A 14,554-nucleotide genomic window follows, 5' to 3' on the forward strand; every position below is an offset into this window, starting at 1 on the left:
CTTTGATATTGGCTTTCGTGTTTGATGTCCGGTCCAAATTTAGGCCGGCGTCGCTATCACCTCAGGATGCCATAGTCTGAAGACCAAATCCTAATGAACTCAAGATCGTAACAGAAGTCTCCAACTCCCGAGCTTCTTCCGTATCAGGAATATCGATTGTGGGTTGTGTTGTACAATTTGGATTACGAGAGTTATTAAAATAACAAAAAGCCGAAACTGGTTCCGTAGGATTCCACAAAACATCGGTACCAGTTCTTTCAGGCAGGTGCAACCATTTCTTCCGGGACAATCCGGTTCCGTAGAGGAGCCCTGGGAGCGGAACCGTGGGTGCACACGGTGCACAAATCAAACATCTCATCAGCAGTTCCGTCGCCGGGCTTGTCTATGTTCTTCTACGTATCAGTCGAGAAATCCATGCAAAACCGTGAAAGTTTTTCATAAAACAAGATCTCGGATCATTTACCCGGGTTGTTTGGACCACATTATGCTATCTCTTTCTCTCTTATCAACCAAAAACTCCCACAGAAACGCATGGGAAATGACAGCCAGCTGGTTTCAATGTTTTCAATGTTTCAGCTGACTTCTTTGACATCTTCATTCATGTATAGGGGCTTTTTGTAGAAAATGAACTTACCGACCACCACGAAACGGGTCGTGCTTTCTCTGTATCGTGATTTGCTTCGTTATGGAGCTCAGCTGCAATATACGGATCAGGAGTACTTTCTCAACCGCATTCGGCGCGAGTTTCGTCAATCGGCGTCACTAACCGATCCGAAAGAGATTGAATTTTGTTACAAGGTGTCAATCGTTGTTCTTGTCCTAGCTGGCTTGAGAATGATCCTTGTTAAACCCATTTTCCGTTTTTCTTCTAGCGTGGCCGTGCCTTACTCGATCGTGCGCGCGTCATATAATGCTCAGCCTGCTACGGATAACCCGCTTCGAACCGACGGTTGCTCAGTTAAAGCCGTTTCCATCGTTATCGTTACCATGGCGAACACTGTCGAAAGCAATCGATCACAGCCGTGTGCCGGTGCTGCGCGAGGAAGAGCTAGAGGAAACGTTTGTCCGTGGCAGTGGCCCCGGTGGACAGGCCGTGGCAAAGACCAACAATAAGGTTGTCCTGACACACAAACCGACCGGCATCGTAGTGCAGTGCCATGCGACACGGTCACTGTTTGAAAATCGCCGAGAGGCACGGAAGATGCTGGTCGGGAAGCTGGACCAGCTGTACAATGGGGACCAATCGGTGGAAGCACAGCTAGCAAGAATAGAAGCAAAAAAGCAAACCGAAACGGCCAGACGGAAGCAAAAGCTGCAGGCAAAGAAAAAAGCTTGGAAGGAGCGTGAATTTGGTGATGAGTTCGGAAAGGATTAACTGAAAGCAATTCATTCGTAGCATTATAGTATAATAAACAGGTAGTATTTATGTGGCACGTCACCATGAACTGAAGTTTCCGAATCCATCAGTTCCTGTAGCAACTTTTCGCTTTTTCGCTTCGACTCCACCACTCGTTCCGGGTGTTGCTGCAGAAGAGGCTACAGCACCGGGTAGAATCTTTGTGACGCTCGTATCCAAATATTTTCCCACACCAGACCGAAATACTTTTAGCGGTTGGTTGCCCCTTTTCCCAGCCGTTTTGTCACGTTTTGCTTCCAGCTCGCGTTGTATGCGTTCCAGCTCTTCCGCCCGTTCCTTGGCCAGCTGCTCATCAACTTCTTGGAAAGGATCGACAAACACTTGTGCCCGTTGGATGAATATGTTTTCGATCGGTCGATCACGGTTGTCCACTTCGACGCGTTCCATCTCGGTGAGAACTTCCAGTCCACCGACCAGCTTACCGAAGATGGTATGTTTACCGTCCAGATGTTTGCAGGATCGGTACGTGATGAAGCTGGGAAAAAAGCGAGTGAGAGTTCAATGTTAAAATTAGTCCTTTTTGTAAGTAAGTACTTGTAAACGTAAACTGATTATTGATCTCAGGAATGAAGGCAAAAAGTTATCCAAAATCGTCGGCGTAACAAATCGCTCGCAAACTTAGGTTCAAAATGTAGTTCATACCATCTAGTAGACAAAATGGCAAAACGAAATCAATAATCAGTAGTGGAAACCAAACATTTATGGGAAAGTGCCAAAAAATTGTGGGATAAGAACAAAAATACTTAGGAACGTGTCAAAAAAAATCTCGAGATACCCTGTAATATGCTTCTATTAAGTGCCGAACTACTTACAATTGTGATCCGTTGGTGTTCGGTCCCGAATTAGCCATGGACAGTATGCCACGTCCAGCATGTGAAAGGTTCGGTTTAATTTCATCCGCAAACTTTTTCCCCCATGCCGATGTGCCACCGTTTCCGACTCCCGTCGGATCCCCGCCCTGCAGCATAAAGTTGCGTATGGATCGATGGAACAAACACCCATTGTAGTATCCACTTTGACAGTGTTTGAGAAAGTTTTCGCATGTCTTCGGCACCTGCTCACAGTACAGTTCCAGATTAAGCGCACCAAAGTTCGTTAGCAATCGCACATAACCCTTCTTCTTGACCCGCTCGTACCGCACAATGTCATCGTCAATGATGGCCGCTTCGTGGTTCGATACGGGCACCATAGCGGTAGACGTGAACGAAGCTGCCACCGCCCCAGTAGAGTAGTGGGCCGCATTAAACTTATCCGCTACCTGACGTTCTTCTTGCTGTACTTCCGGAGCTTTATAATCCTTTTCGAGCTGTGTGAGAATGTCCTTCGTTTCGGCGGAAATCGTTTTAAGCCGTCCCTGTGGGTCCTTCCGTTCGGCAAGCTCTTCCTCCGTTGGAACGCGCAAATTCTTTTTGATATGATGAAAGCCGGTTATGTTAAACTTATCCAAGCTGCCCGGATCCTGGATGGTGATCAGATCCTTCCGCAGGAACGGTGTATCGTCCAGCAAGTCCTTCCAGTTCTTTGCCTTTACGTTTAGCTGTTCAATCGCTTCCCAGGAAAACACATTGCCCGTTTTGCCGTTGGCAACGATGTGTGAGTTTTTGGTGAAGGGCTTGAACAGTGTCGGGCAATGGTACTGCCCTTCGTGATTCTTTGTGAAGTTTAGCTTGATCAGGGATTTTCCATCCAGCGGAGCACCCGTGACAGGGTTAACTTTGAATTTCTTTAAAAACTCAACGATCGCCGATAGCTCAAACACATTGCCATCTTTATCGCAGTACGGATGCTCGAAGGGAACCATCGAAAGGCAGCAGTGATCAAACGGGAGTCGCTTAAACTTGATCTGTTCATTTTCCACCGAGTCTCGCTTGTGTCCTCCGTAAAATTCCGACCACTCGGTGTACGTGAGGTACCTTCGAATGATGGTAAATACATTTTAAAGCAGTCAACTACAACGAATGGCCCTGCTTTACTTACATTTTATCCTTCTGATGCTGTTTTTTACCCATTTTGATGCGGTGGAAAGGTTTTTCTCGAATAAAAAGAACTGCGACTTTATTCAATTGTTTTGTTTACAAATTGTCTGCTTCTTGCTTTGCTTTTTGTTTTATTTTTGATGTCATTCAGTATCTTGACATTTCGTTTGTCGGAAAATGGCTGCGTACGTGTTGTAGCCGTTTATTTTATTTTTTTTAATTATCATGACGAACAAGTAGAGCTGTGCATACTGAGTAAGAGTGAGCGAGTTCAATCCTACATGTGAAACTTTATGGATTCAAATCAGTCCAAAGAGTTTTTGTCACTCACTCTTCAATTATTATGACTCACTCCTCCAGGAGCCAAATGTCATTTCTCACTATAGTGAGAAGCCGACTAATGACTCACTCTTCCCTACGAACAAAATCTCGCTTCTCACAGTTCAAAAATGAGAAGTAAGATTTTGTTCCAAGAGTTTTCGTTTTACACTCACTCAATCACTTTGTGTGCGAATTCTAGGAACAAAATCACACATCTCACTATGGCTAGCCATCTAATTGCGATCCATAAGCTGGCGCCATCTAATGGCTTACTAGGTTTTGCTGATACCACGTAGGTGGATAGTCAGTCCTCACTACGGAAGGGCGGTCCGGATGGGATTTGAACCCCGATACTTCCGTTTGAAGACCAGATGTCGCCTACACTACCAATCGAAAAGACTCTAGGGACAAAATCTAGCTGCTCACTTCTTCTTGGGGAGTGACTGAGCGAGTAGTATAAAGCGAAAAGAGTGAATCATGTGAATCTGTGCCGACTATTGAGGCACAGAGATTGAGTGAATTGAATCTGAACTTATTTGTAACTTTTTTATGCATCTTTATAGAGTGAGTAAATGATTTAAATCTCTTTACTCTCTTTCTTTCTTCAGCTGATTCAAATACGAACGAGCAGTCGTACAAATAAATGCAAAACGATGGAACGATGTACGCTAAATTCTATAATCGGATCGAAGCTATAGCGCCGACTTGCAGCATATTCAACAAGCATCTTGTAAGGTAATAGAAATAGCAACAATCTTTTGTGTATTTTTCCCAATCTTCAAACTAAGTCTTCCGTATAATTTCCACAAATTACCGAATTACTTTCTTCCCTTTCTCAGCGGTTAATTTAAGGTTCCGCATTACAATTGGCTCAGCAATCCTAAAACAAATCGAAAAGCTTTTTTAATTCTTTTTCACCACCGCTAGACTATCGTTGTTCTCGATGTAATCGTAGCCTAGCTTGGCCATCAGCAGTCCGGACGACAGTCCCAGTGCAGTCGCCAGTCCTTGATTGCGTGGCACAGCCGACCGGATAACGGCCCACACCAGAACAGAACCGAAGCTAAACAGCACGGATGTACAAACGCTGAATGCTACACGTTTGTTCGTTGGCACTGCTTTCAGGTGCGGTCTGCTGTACATGAACAGGGTCGTACCGAGTACAGTGTGCAGCAGCAAAAAATTCGTCACGTCTCGCTTTGGTAGCAATCTAAAAGCAAACAAAACATTCACGAATATTCATCAGACGTGGATCCGCGGCTTGCCCGATTCACTTAGCTTACTTGATAGCGATCGAGGGATTCATTACGTTGACGGACAGTGCCGCATAGCTGAGCATTCCCTTTAGCGGAAAGTAGTAGTACAGGATGTTTTCCTTCGTCAGTGGCCGCAGGCGCAGCGTGTTCACGATTGGCAGAGCGGCGTCAGGCATTCTGCGGTGTGTGGCGTTGCGTGGGCGCGCTTACAACAATGCTAAAATGGTACCGTCCGAACGGATTGCGGCTTTCTAAACGGTAGCGAATGCAGCGAGAAAATCGCTCACTAGCTTAGCTTTTTCGGTTGTGTAATAATTCTTTGGTAGAGATGAGGTAAACAAATTAACCGCAGTTTGACAATTGACCGGAATGTCAGCTGTTTGCAAGATGCGGTGGTCAAATGTGTTGATAAATGCTGAAAAAATTGGGAATAACTGAAAAATTAAGCCAGAAAACTATTGATTTGAGCAGTTTAACAAAATAATTAAAAATAGAGTCAGAATTGTACGAAAATGTTAAACGACAATTTCAACAAAATATTTTGAGGGGTAGGAATGTCGTCATTTGAAACCCCCTCCCGTTTGTATTGATTTCTAGTATTATTTAAGTAGTTAGGCAAATACATGGCAGTATTTTATTTCTTCAAAGTTATTTTTATGTTCAAATAGTGAGAAAAAAAATATTTTCAGCCAAGAAAAATAAGAAAAATCCTTTTAACTCTTAAGTCGCTAGGTATAAATGCACGCACAGTCGGTGCTGCAGAAACGCGCAAAGCAATCACTATGGAATTTACCATTTGGATTATGCATTTTTTATTTAAAACATATTTTTGTTAGTTCTCAGTTTGTTGGAGTATTTTTAGATTTGAAGCAGAAATATTCGATAAACTCATAATAATAAAAGCCTACAGAGCGAATCCATACAAGTAATTCTGCTACCAGCAATCGATTTTAAGCAGACATCCAATCGCTTCCAGTGTGCGAAGCAACCGGCATAAACAAAAGGATACAGCCGGAAACGCACTGTACAGAAGAAAGTTCCAAAATAATGCGAAAGGATTGATCGTAGTAGGCCAGCTGCGTGTGTCGTGAACATTCGTTCGGTTCCACGTGGTACCGCAGAAAGGAATTTTCCTGTCCATTCTCGAACCAGCCTTCCCAGTGCGCCGGTGACTACCGTTTGAACCACAACCAGGGAAGCTATCGTTCGAGCGAAAGAAGTGAGAAGCAGAACGATAAGAAGTGTGCTTGCACGAAACAACGGGCAAACAAACGAAGCGTGTCGATTTAACTGGTGAACTAACGCGGAAACAGTGCGGTGCGTCGTGGTATTATATTTTCCAAGCTGGTGAAGCTAATTGATAGGCTGGTTTTTGCAGTATCAGTGAACGCGTTCGTTGCGAGTGAAGAAATATCGTGAATTTGTATGTGAAAATTGTATGTGGCAGCCAGGGGGAATCTAGTGGTTCGTTTTGGAAGGTAAGCAAATATCCTTTTTGCGACGTATTTTGCGTGTAAGAAAATGGATCATATATGCAAAGGAAGCGATAATATTTGAGTTGTTGTGGAATAGTTTGAATGTTTTAAATGATTACTTCAGTTCAGCTTATGCCATAAGAACCATTATTGCCGAAAGAATGAGTCCAATCGGCGTAGTTCTTCCCGTATGTTGCATAGCGACCTGCAAAGGTGTGCACAAGCGGCATATGCTGTGTGCGATGTATGCGTGTGTTGGTGCGGATGTTTGATCGAAGGAAGCGCCGAAAAAATATGTTGTTCTTCGTCCATGTTGGTTGCAGAAACCTTTTGGTGTTTCACCATACCCGCGGAGTTCCTGCTGAGATCTGGAAGCATGGCCTACTAACAGATATAGCAATGCCCTGGTCCTTTGTACCCCGCGGTATTTTATTGCACCATACTACGGAAATGGTATTGCGCAGATTCATGCTGGTTTGGTGATGGATTGGGCTGTGGAAGAAAGAGATGCACATGCTGGAATCCCATATTTTTATAGACATTTTATTGTTCCCCATGCGAATTATGCTGGTTGAGACAGGCATGTGAAGATGTGAAAATCGGAAGCACATTTTCTCTTCGCTCACATATGTGTAAGGGAACCAAATCCCAATGTTTACCGAAGGTTAGGCTGTTACCGTGGAGATTGGGCCACGATTACCATCGCCACAGAAGAGACAAATTAAAACAATGGAGATGAACCTCTTTTTACTTTCGTCCGTTGCGACAACATTTAGTTTCGTTTACGGGAAGGGCCTACGTGTAAGATTTGCTTGGATGCTTCCCCGTGAACGTTCAAATGCCGTTGACATAAAACTGCAAATTGTCGCAAGTGTTTTCTTCATGTCATGCGTGCATTATTTTCTCCTTTTTTTGGTTTGTGTGTTTCTTATGCTTAATTTGTGCCTATTAACCTAAAGGCAAAGTATGTCGTGGGGAAAATGATAATGATGAAATTTCTCTTTTTTTGGGTACGTATCGTATGTTGCTTGCATGTCCGGAGCTGCAAAAGCTTTGCTTTGTTCTTCTGGAGAGATCCATAAAACTACTTGCGATAGAAGGAAGGCCATCGTCTGTTTTACAAGGTAGGAGCCATGCCACTCCTCTTTAATCCAACGCAAGGCCTGCTAAGACTTTTCTGGCGCTCTCATGACAGGCGTTCGGCGCTATTCTCTAACATGACTAACTTAGAGGAGTCTAAAGAACATAGTTTAGTCCAATCTCCAACTGTTGAGGCTAGAAAGATTTCGTCCGTGTTGACCAGAATTTGTATCTCAGAGGCTTATGTTAGTTCTATCTTGTGCCAGTTCCAGATAAAGTTCTTGAGGCTGTAGTTCTTCCATCTCCGAGACTTGGATGATTCCTTCTAGCGCTATCCCTTGTCCCTGACGAAGATCCTTGGTGCTACCAAATAATCCTGATAGCTCTTCATTTACTTTCAACTAACATAGCATAGTTTACCATTGTTCTTCTTTCGAGCCTGGTAATCACTTGTTCGGAATCCTCTTTCGAAAAGATCTCATCTTCAAGATTTTAGGTATGAAGAAGCTCTGTTAAGTAATTGATTTTCGCTGGTTTTCTCAATACCCTATGACAGTTTTCAGCGTCAACAGACGGCACGTTGACTTTTAATAGACCTATCTTGTACCTGATGTACCTCCTCGTACATCAAGTCATCATCTTTGCCATCTTTGGTACTGTCTAAAAGCCTAATTAATGGTCCTTAAGTTGCATTAGGGAAACAAAAATGTGTCATCGAGCACTACCCCACAAATGCTTCTAATGGAAGGAAAACAACCGTCTGTTTTCAACAAAATCACGAAGATTTGCTTCTAATAGACTGGGTAGAGAAAGTCTCATTTGGGATTCTCGGTGTGTTGGAGCTTGCTGTGTACGGATCCTAATGGTGTGTAACTGCGGGGTCCAACGATCTCGAAGTCTAAGCATGTATTCCACTTCAGCACCGCCAAACAGGAAGCTTCACTGCACACGCTGCTCGATTCCCGATTAAAGCCGCGGATCATTAAAATACCAAACATGCGTGCATTCCCGGCATCCTGAACATCAGCATCATCCCCTCCAAAAGAACGCTCCTCCCCTTCAGTGGATCGAAACAACAAGGAACCCCACCGTTCATTACGAGCAGGGTCATTAAGGTGCGAGCCAAAGCACACGGGAAAGGCAACGGAAAATGTGCTCTTGATTTGTTACAAATTATTAGATGTTTCTCCCTCATCAAGCTCAGGTGTGTGTGTGTAGTATGATCGGGTTTTCAGCAGAATTGTCAAATGATTTCGAAACTGGAATTTGGAGTCATTGGAAGCAAACAAAACACACTCCCACAGCGGAACTCCTCTGCACGCTCCCGCGTCCCGGTATGAGAATATATTCCGAAGGCGTACACACATTATGTTGCGGGTCTCTCTGTGGTACGTTAGAACTTGTTTGGCGTTCAGCTTTTTTTTCTCTCCTGCCCGTGAATGTAAAGCGCTTTGTATGGGCGTAATTTGATGTTTAGTTAGTGTGGCATACCCACAAGTGCATATCGGACAAGGGAAGTATATAAAAAATCAACATTTCCATCACGTATCGACGGTGAGGAATTTTCTTTTATTATGTAGTTGCTGGCCGTGGTTCCAAGTGCTAACTAAGGGATCCATTTAATGGAGTTGAATAATGAAAGAAATTGATTCTTTGCCGCCTTTAAAGTGCATTACAGAAATGAGCATTTTTCGCCTTAGCCAGGAATTATACTTAATATTAGACTCGAAGTTCCATACTGGGATCGACTGGCATTGCCTGACAACTGGTTAACTGAAAGGTCTATTTTCCAACTAGAGTGTAGGTCTATAGTGCAGTGCATCCTTTAACCGTGAAGCTATAAACCATGAACCACTTTTATTGGACATATTGACGATTCAATTGCTTGTGCTATTTTGGAACTTCAATTGCTCTTTGTGCTATAAAGAGCGAATTAAATGAAGGTTAATTCCATGGGTTAATTAATTTGTTTTTTAACAACCCTATTTTATTATTACTAGCCAAGGCCCGGTAGAATCTACCTTTGTGCCCGCAAACTCCGGTGTGCATGCACACTCCAGGATGGAAACTCTGAGATGCATTTAAACCTTAAACCTTTTTCATTTCTTTGGCAGCCTGGCCGTATTATTTTTTCATCCTCAATTTTTCAAAGCAAATGCTGAGCAAACACAGTTTTTCCACTGGACATAATAAACTTGGCTTACAGGACTTCAGGCTTCAGATGAATCACCCCCGAAATGTCTTATCCGCCATGGCGGGAAGCCCTTTATTGAAGTATTACTTTATTATTTGGAATCCGTCGGGTGTTATCATTCCAGCTCGACTAGAGAAGGTGTAAATGCGTTTCGCAATCGTCACCTGATGCCTGGTCCTAATACTAATCCATTACCATCCTGCTTTGATAATTTTTAGAAAACTCTATCTTTGGATTTATCTCACGCTGGGCCCAAGCTCCTTTATTAGATTATATCGCTACGCCTTCTCTTCGTTCTCTACCCACAATCTACATCTCCCCTCCCCTTCAGATTCTAACGTCTTCGCCCTCCACTGGCACTCTTTCTTCTCTTTAGTTCCGAAGAGCTACATCTTGCTTGTTTTAGTCAGTTTCACAGCTCTACTGAGCGCTTCGATTTCTTCATGTCCTTGTCATATTTACGTTCCCGTTTTTCTTCCTTATATTCCATGCATCGGTTATGTTTGTCCTCACTTGCTTGTTAATTCACTTTTTCCTTACCCTTTTTATCAGTTCATGAGTTGCATGCCCTGGTCAGGAATATTTGCACAATCTTATTTTGACTCGAGCTAGCTTAGAATTAGGTTGATTCAATCCCTCCTCTTTTTGGAGTTTTGTGAATAATCGTAGAAATTCACATCACATTACCTCCATGTCTCTTGGAGGGATTTTTGCTTTGCTCCAAAATATGTGGCCTTTTTTGCTGAACATTGAACCAATTTGTTTGTGCCTGAAGTGCAGTGCAGTTCTGGGTCTTAACTAACAGGTCCTTCTCCCTCTTTGACTGTCATTGCATCCCTCTGAGTAAACCGATTGTTTACACGGTGCTACTCAATCTTAAGCATTTTTTTCGCTTGGTCTTAATGGTATTCCCTCATTTTTCTCAGGTGCTTCTGCAGGACATCAGGTGCTTGAAGTCTCTGTTCGTTTCCCTAGTCTGCTCAACGTTGTTATATAATTTACCTCAGTAATTTGATCCCTCTCTAGCGTGAGAGCTATAGCAATGGTGGAGCGGATTCAGAGGACTTTAACTTGCTTTGCCATGCGCAATGTATTTGACACATCTGACTCAGCGTTGCCATCGTATCCTGTACGCTGTCTGGGCCTGGAGTCCTTAGAATCTTGTCTAAGGCCTCTCTTCACCTTGATGCCATTGATGCTGCTTCCTCACTGTCATCCATTAATCTATATGCACCCACGCACCGTCTCCGTCCTCATCTTCTCCTTGCGGTTCTTTGCTTGAAGGATGCGATTGAATGATGCAATCCAGTGCTCGTTGGAGCGAGGTACTCCCGCCTTGCTCTCCTTCCTTTCTTCGCTTGCTGTTGCTAAGCTACAACGACGACGACGACGAACTTCGGTGCGGGGTTAGTTCGGGTACGTCACGCGCTCGGGTGTTTCCGTTGGATAAATACTTTGATCCTTCTTTTTATCGTTGGCTTAAAGATTTGTTAGGACATTCTGGAAATAAAATTGCTTACGAGACTTCTTGAAACCGCTTAGGCGGATAATCAGTCCCCGCTACTGGGAAACGGTTCGGATGGTTTCCGGTACACGCTCTTGCCTTTTAAAAGACTTGTCTAAGACGTGTAATTAAGGCTGTAATTATTAGCTTTCTATTTTCGAACAAGAAAAAGGTTAGGTGTTTTAAAAACAAAGTTGATTTAATCAATAGAATCTCCAAAATTAACCAAGCGACTAACAATTTTGGTATGCAAACATTCCACATTCCTGTATAAATCTTCATAAAGCGCAAATTTGCTAGGCAGTCAGACAGGCAGACACTGACACACAGGTCAGTGTCTTCGAAAAACGAGTTTTCATGCGCAACAGGAATCCTAAACGAAAAAAAAAACGAAAAATGGCTGCCGATTTGGTTATTTTTTATTCGTGAACTTTAGGAGCTTTCCGCTCACTTTCGTTTAGAGTTGGAGATTGTTCCAATTTCCAAGATTAATAACATGCGTGTGCCGTGATAAATTCGTTTGAATGTTTATAAAAAATAGGGTTAAATTTTTTTTTATTCGCAAACATGCTCTTCTACGTACGTAACAATGATGACGCAAACAACTGGGTAAAGAAAAGAATGGCTCTAATTAGTATGTAGCAGCAGTAGGTTTTCGGTTCAGCCTTCCTTCCTTAATTAACACCTTCTTACCCCACGGTAGTTTGAAGTATAGCAGCAGCAGTGTGGAAGGGAGAATATCTTTATCTTGCTTGTGGTGTTTAAGATTTATCGATGAGAGCCTTAGAAACATGTTCCCAAGAGTTCTTTTTTATCCTAAAGACTTGCTAGGTGGTCATACCGGCCATCTAATGGTTTAAGTAGACTTCTTGATATCACGTAGCTGGACAGTCACCCCTCACTGCAGGGAAAGGGTCCGGGATTGGGGTTTGAACCCCACTTCTGGCATGTGAACATCGTCATTGTCATCAGCTAGGGTACTTTACCGCTACATGTCCCAAGAATTGCTAGTCGCTTAAATGATGAGTGAAGTGGCTTGAGCTCTGACTCTTTGCAGGGTTTACCTTGCCAATCGTAGGCACCGTCAAACTATTATCGGGCAACGTAAATGCTTATTCTGGCGCCGTACACTCTCAGTTGGGCAACGTCCGTTCTATTTGGGCGTAGTCATAAGCATTTACGTTGCCCGATAATAGTTTGACGATGCCGACAATTGGCTAGGTAAACCCTGTATTACTCCATAAATTCTTCCAATATTAAGCAAATCACAGGTTTCATGTGGCGCTCATTATTTGCCGTATACGAATCAGATGCAGACTTTAATTCATCCCAAATAACGTCCTCATTTTGTTACTTTATATGCCGAAACGAATGACGTGAGCATTATTAGTCCTCCTTTTTTTTAATTTCTTTGCATGGTCACGACCCCACACACGCACACATTTCGTTCTTTTGGGTGATTTGGTGTGGTGGTGAATGAAACATTGCTTGCCTCCCCCCACCAGTTAGGAACACGAATCGTTCTCGATCCAATTTATGTTATTAGAGGCATTTTTTTTGGTTGGTCGTCATGAGCTAAATTAATACATTGAAATTGGGTTTTGCTTACCGGTACAGTGTTTTTCACCTCATTAAGATTGACGTTTGAGTTACATTGATTCGTTTAGGCGATCTTTTAAAGCACAGAACTATTTAATTCTTCGCCAACTATAGTAAAGTTCGCTAGAGGTAGTCTAGTGCATGAAACACAAAACATCAGAAATGAGGGCATAAATTGCAGGCTGATTAATATGTGGGTCTACTTAATCTTACAGGGTTTACCAGCTCAAAAATCCACCATGTTTTGAATGTTGTGTATAACCGTCTATAAATTGCACAAATGTCAGAATGGTAGGCTGGCAGAATAGGCAGAATGAAAGCTGTAGTGAGGGCTTGACTATCCAACTACCTGGTATCAGCAAGTCTTTAAGCCAAGAATAAGAGGCCACACGAGCCTTGCACCTATCTGTCCACATTCGTCAAACGAATATCGTGTTTTGGGCTGGACAAATATGAGATTGTCGCTAGAGGAGTAGGACCTATCCCCATATCTCTCCTTGAGTTGAACAAAATTTAACCCTCAGAAAATCGGCAAAAAGTTCGTAATTGAACTAATGATTCTATCGATGAGTTAGAATTTCCCCCTTGACGCTTACGCTCACATCGGTCACACATTGCGTGCCCCAACAAGAACATCCCCAACCCTGTTTTCCGATGTACACACAGCCGTGGGGCCAGCGTGGGGCTGCCGATGCGTGTCAACGAACGAACACACGTTTCCACTGTGCTTGGCTATAGCGTTTTCATAGTGTAAGTATAGCCACACGGGGTGGTATCCCTCCCCCATTAAACCCCCGCGCGCAAGTGTGTTACATCGCGAGGCGCGTGAGAGATCTGGGCTCTGACTACAGCTTGTTTACCTGTCATTCCCTTAATTCTTGATCTTTTTGAGATCGACGGTATTAAAATGATTCGCGCTCCCTTCGCATGTTTTTCCCTTGTGCCTGCTGGCTGGCAGCCAGCAGACCCTTGGTTTCTGTGTGTGAGCGAGCGCGGTTCCTTTGTACCATGGCTCATTGGCTGTGGAGGGCGAAAGTGTGCGTTTTTGCTCCCCTGCTCACGCGGGTATGTGAGCGTGTTGCTCTGCGAGAGCATGATGATATTGTGCAACATACGGCTTGCGCGGAGGAGATCGTTCGTGATCGTCGTGTCGGTTGTGTGTCGGCGGCTCAGTTGTACTCGGTTGTCTGAACCGCGCGGTAGTACTGTCGGGACGGGACGTGTCGTGCTCTCGGTGTATATGGTACGCGTTACGTGACGTAGATGCGGTTGGGGTTGCCTCTGGGGATAACGTTTGAAGTTGTGGGGTTGAGTGCGTACACGATCGTGCTCTGGAGTTAATGCTTGTTGCTTCCCCTAATAGTGGGTAGGTTTTTGGGTGAATGGTTTGGTTTTGTGCGATGTTTTGATAACGAGTTATCACTGAAGAATGTTTTTAGAGGGTTTTAAAAAGGTCCACACAGTTGAAGTTTGTGCTTATGTTTAGTTTTGTGTGATATGTGGTATCAGCTGATTCTGACATTATTATGATTAGGTCCGGGTCCAGGGTCTATGGCAAGTGTTGGTAGAATATGTAAGGGACCGTGTGAGAGATCGCAACCAGTTTCACATTTCTATAGAGACAATGTTTGCGAACGCAAGTGATATGTTCTAATCATCGTTACTTAGTTTGGTGACTTGGAGCCCTCCGCGCTCTTGATGTGAAATAATCTCGCAGTGTGACATTTACGAA

At 43.5% G+C, this 14,554-nt stretch overlaps 4 protein-coding genes across 4 annotated transcripts; 2 read left to right on the top strand and 2 right to left on the bottom strand.

Moving 5' to 3' along the window:
* The first annotated feature begins 624 nt into the window (after positions 1-624).
* On the top strand, positions 625-937 carry LOC126568639 (MIEF1 upstream open reading frame protein). Its single transcript, XM_050225152.1, has 2 exons — positions 625-798; positions 873-937. The coding sequence occupies exons 1-2, from the start codon at positions 625-627 to the stop codon at positions 909-911; spliced, it is 213 nt and encodes a 70-aa protein (XP_050081109.1). The 3' UTR covers positions 912-937.
* LOC126567570 (mitochondrial translation release factor in rescue) lies at positions 911-1,375 on the top strand. Its single transcript, XM_050223786.1, has one exon. The coding sequence runs from the start codon at positions 911-913 to the stop codon at positions 1,373-1,375; it is 465 nt and encodes a 154-aa protein (XP_050079743.1).
* A 60-nt stretch (positions 1,376-1,435) lies between these two features.
* Positions 1,436-3,496, bottom strand: LOC126568115 (RING-type E3 ubiquitin-protein ligase PPIL2). The gene is made up of 3 exons (XM_050224533.1): positions 3,395-3,496; positions 2,230-3,330; positions 1,436-1,892 (listed from the first exon to the last, which is right to left on the bottom strand). Exons 1-3 carry the CDS (start codon positions 3,424-3,426, stop codon positions 1,436-1,438), a joined length of 1,590 nt encoding a protein of 529 aa, XP_050080490.1. The 5' UTR covers positions 3,427-3,496.
* A 1,103-nt stretch (positions 3,497-4,599) lies between these two features.
* Positions 4,600-5,154, bottom strand: LOC126568560 (uncharacterized). The gene is made up of 2 exons (XM_050225057.1): positions 4,998-5,154; positions 4,600-4,924 (listed from the first exon to the last, which is right to left on the bottom strand). Exons 1-2 carry the CDS (start codon positions 5,144-5,146, stop codon positions 4,618-4,620), a joined length of 456 nt encoding a protein of 151 aa, XP_050081014.1. The 5' UTR covers positions 5,147-5,154; the 3' UTR covers positions 4,600-4,617.
* Positions 5,155-14,554: the final 9,400 nt, after the last annotated feature.

This window comes from Anopheles maculipalpis, chromosome 2RL, assembly GCF_943734695.1.
Source record: "Anopheles maculipalpis chromosome 2RL, idAnoMacuDA_375_x, whole genome shotgun sequence".
Taxonomy (NCBI): Eukaryota; Metazoa; Arthropoda; class Insecta; order Diptera; family Culicidae; genus Anopheles; species Anopheles maculipalpis.

What these genes read in the sequence shown, in the direction of transcription:
- LOC126568639 (XM_050225152.1), top strand. Translation starts at nt 625, where the DNA reads ATGAACTTACCGACCACCACGAAACGGGTCGTGCTTTCTCTGTATCGT. An exon ending in AGATTGAATTTTGTTACAAG is followed by an intron (nt 799 to 872) that starts GTGTCAATCGTT and finishes TTTTTCTTCTAG; the next exon opens with CGTGGCCGTGCCTTACTCGA.
- LOC126567570 (XM_050223786.1), top strand. Translation starts at nt 911, where the DNA reads ATGCTCAGCCTGCTACGGATAACCCGCTTCGAACCGACGGTTGCTCAG.
- LOC126568115 (XM_050224533.1), bottom strand. Translation starts at nt 3,426, where the DNA reads ATGGGTAAAAAACAGCATCAGAAGGATAAAAT. An exon ending in CAGCATCAGAAGGATAAAAT is followed by an intron (nt 3,331 to 3,394) that starts GTAAGTAAAGCA and finishes CATCATTCGAAG; the next exon opens with GTACCTCACGTACACCGAGT. An exon ending in AACACCAACGGATCACAATT is followed by an intron (nt 1,893 to 2,229) that starts GTAAGTAGTTCG and finishes CTTTTTTCCCAG; the next exon opens with CTTCATCACGTACCGATCCT.
- LOC126568560 (XM_050225057.1), bottom strand. Translation starts at nt 5,146, where the DNA reads ATGCCTGACGCCGCTCTGCCAATCGTGAACACGCTGCGCCTGCGGCCA. An exon ending in AATCCCTCGATCGCTATCAA is followed by an intron (nt 4,925 to 4,997) that starts GTAAGCTAAGTG and finishes GTTTGCTTTTAG; the next exon opens with ATTGCTACCAAAGCGAGACG.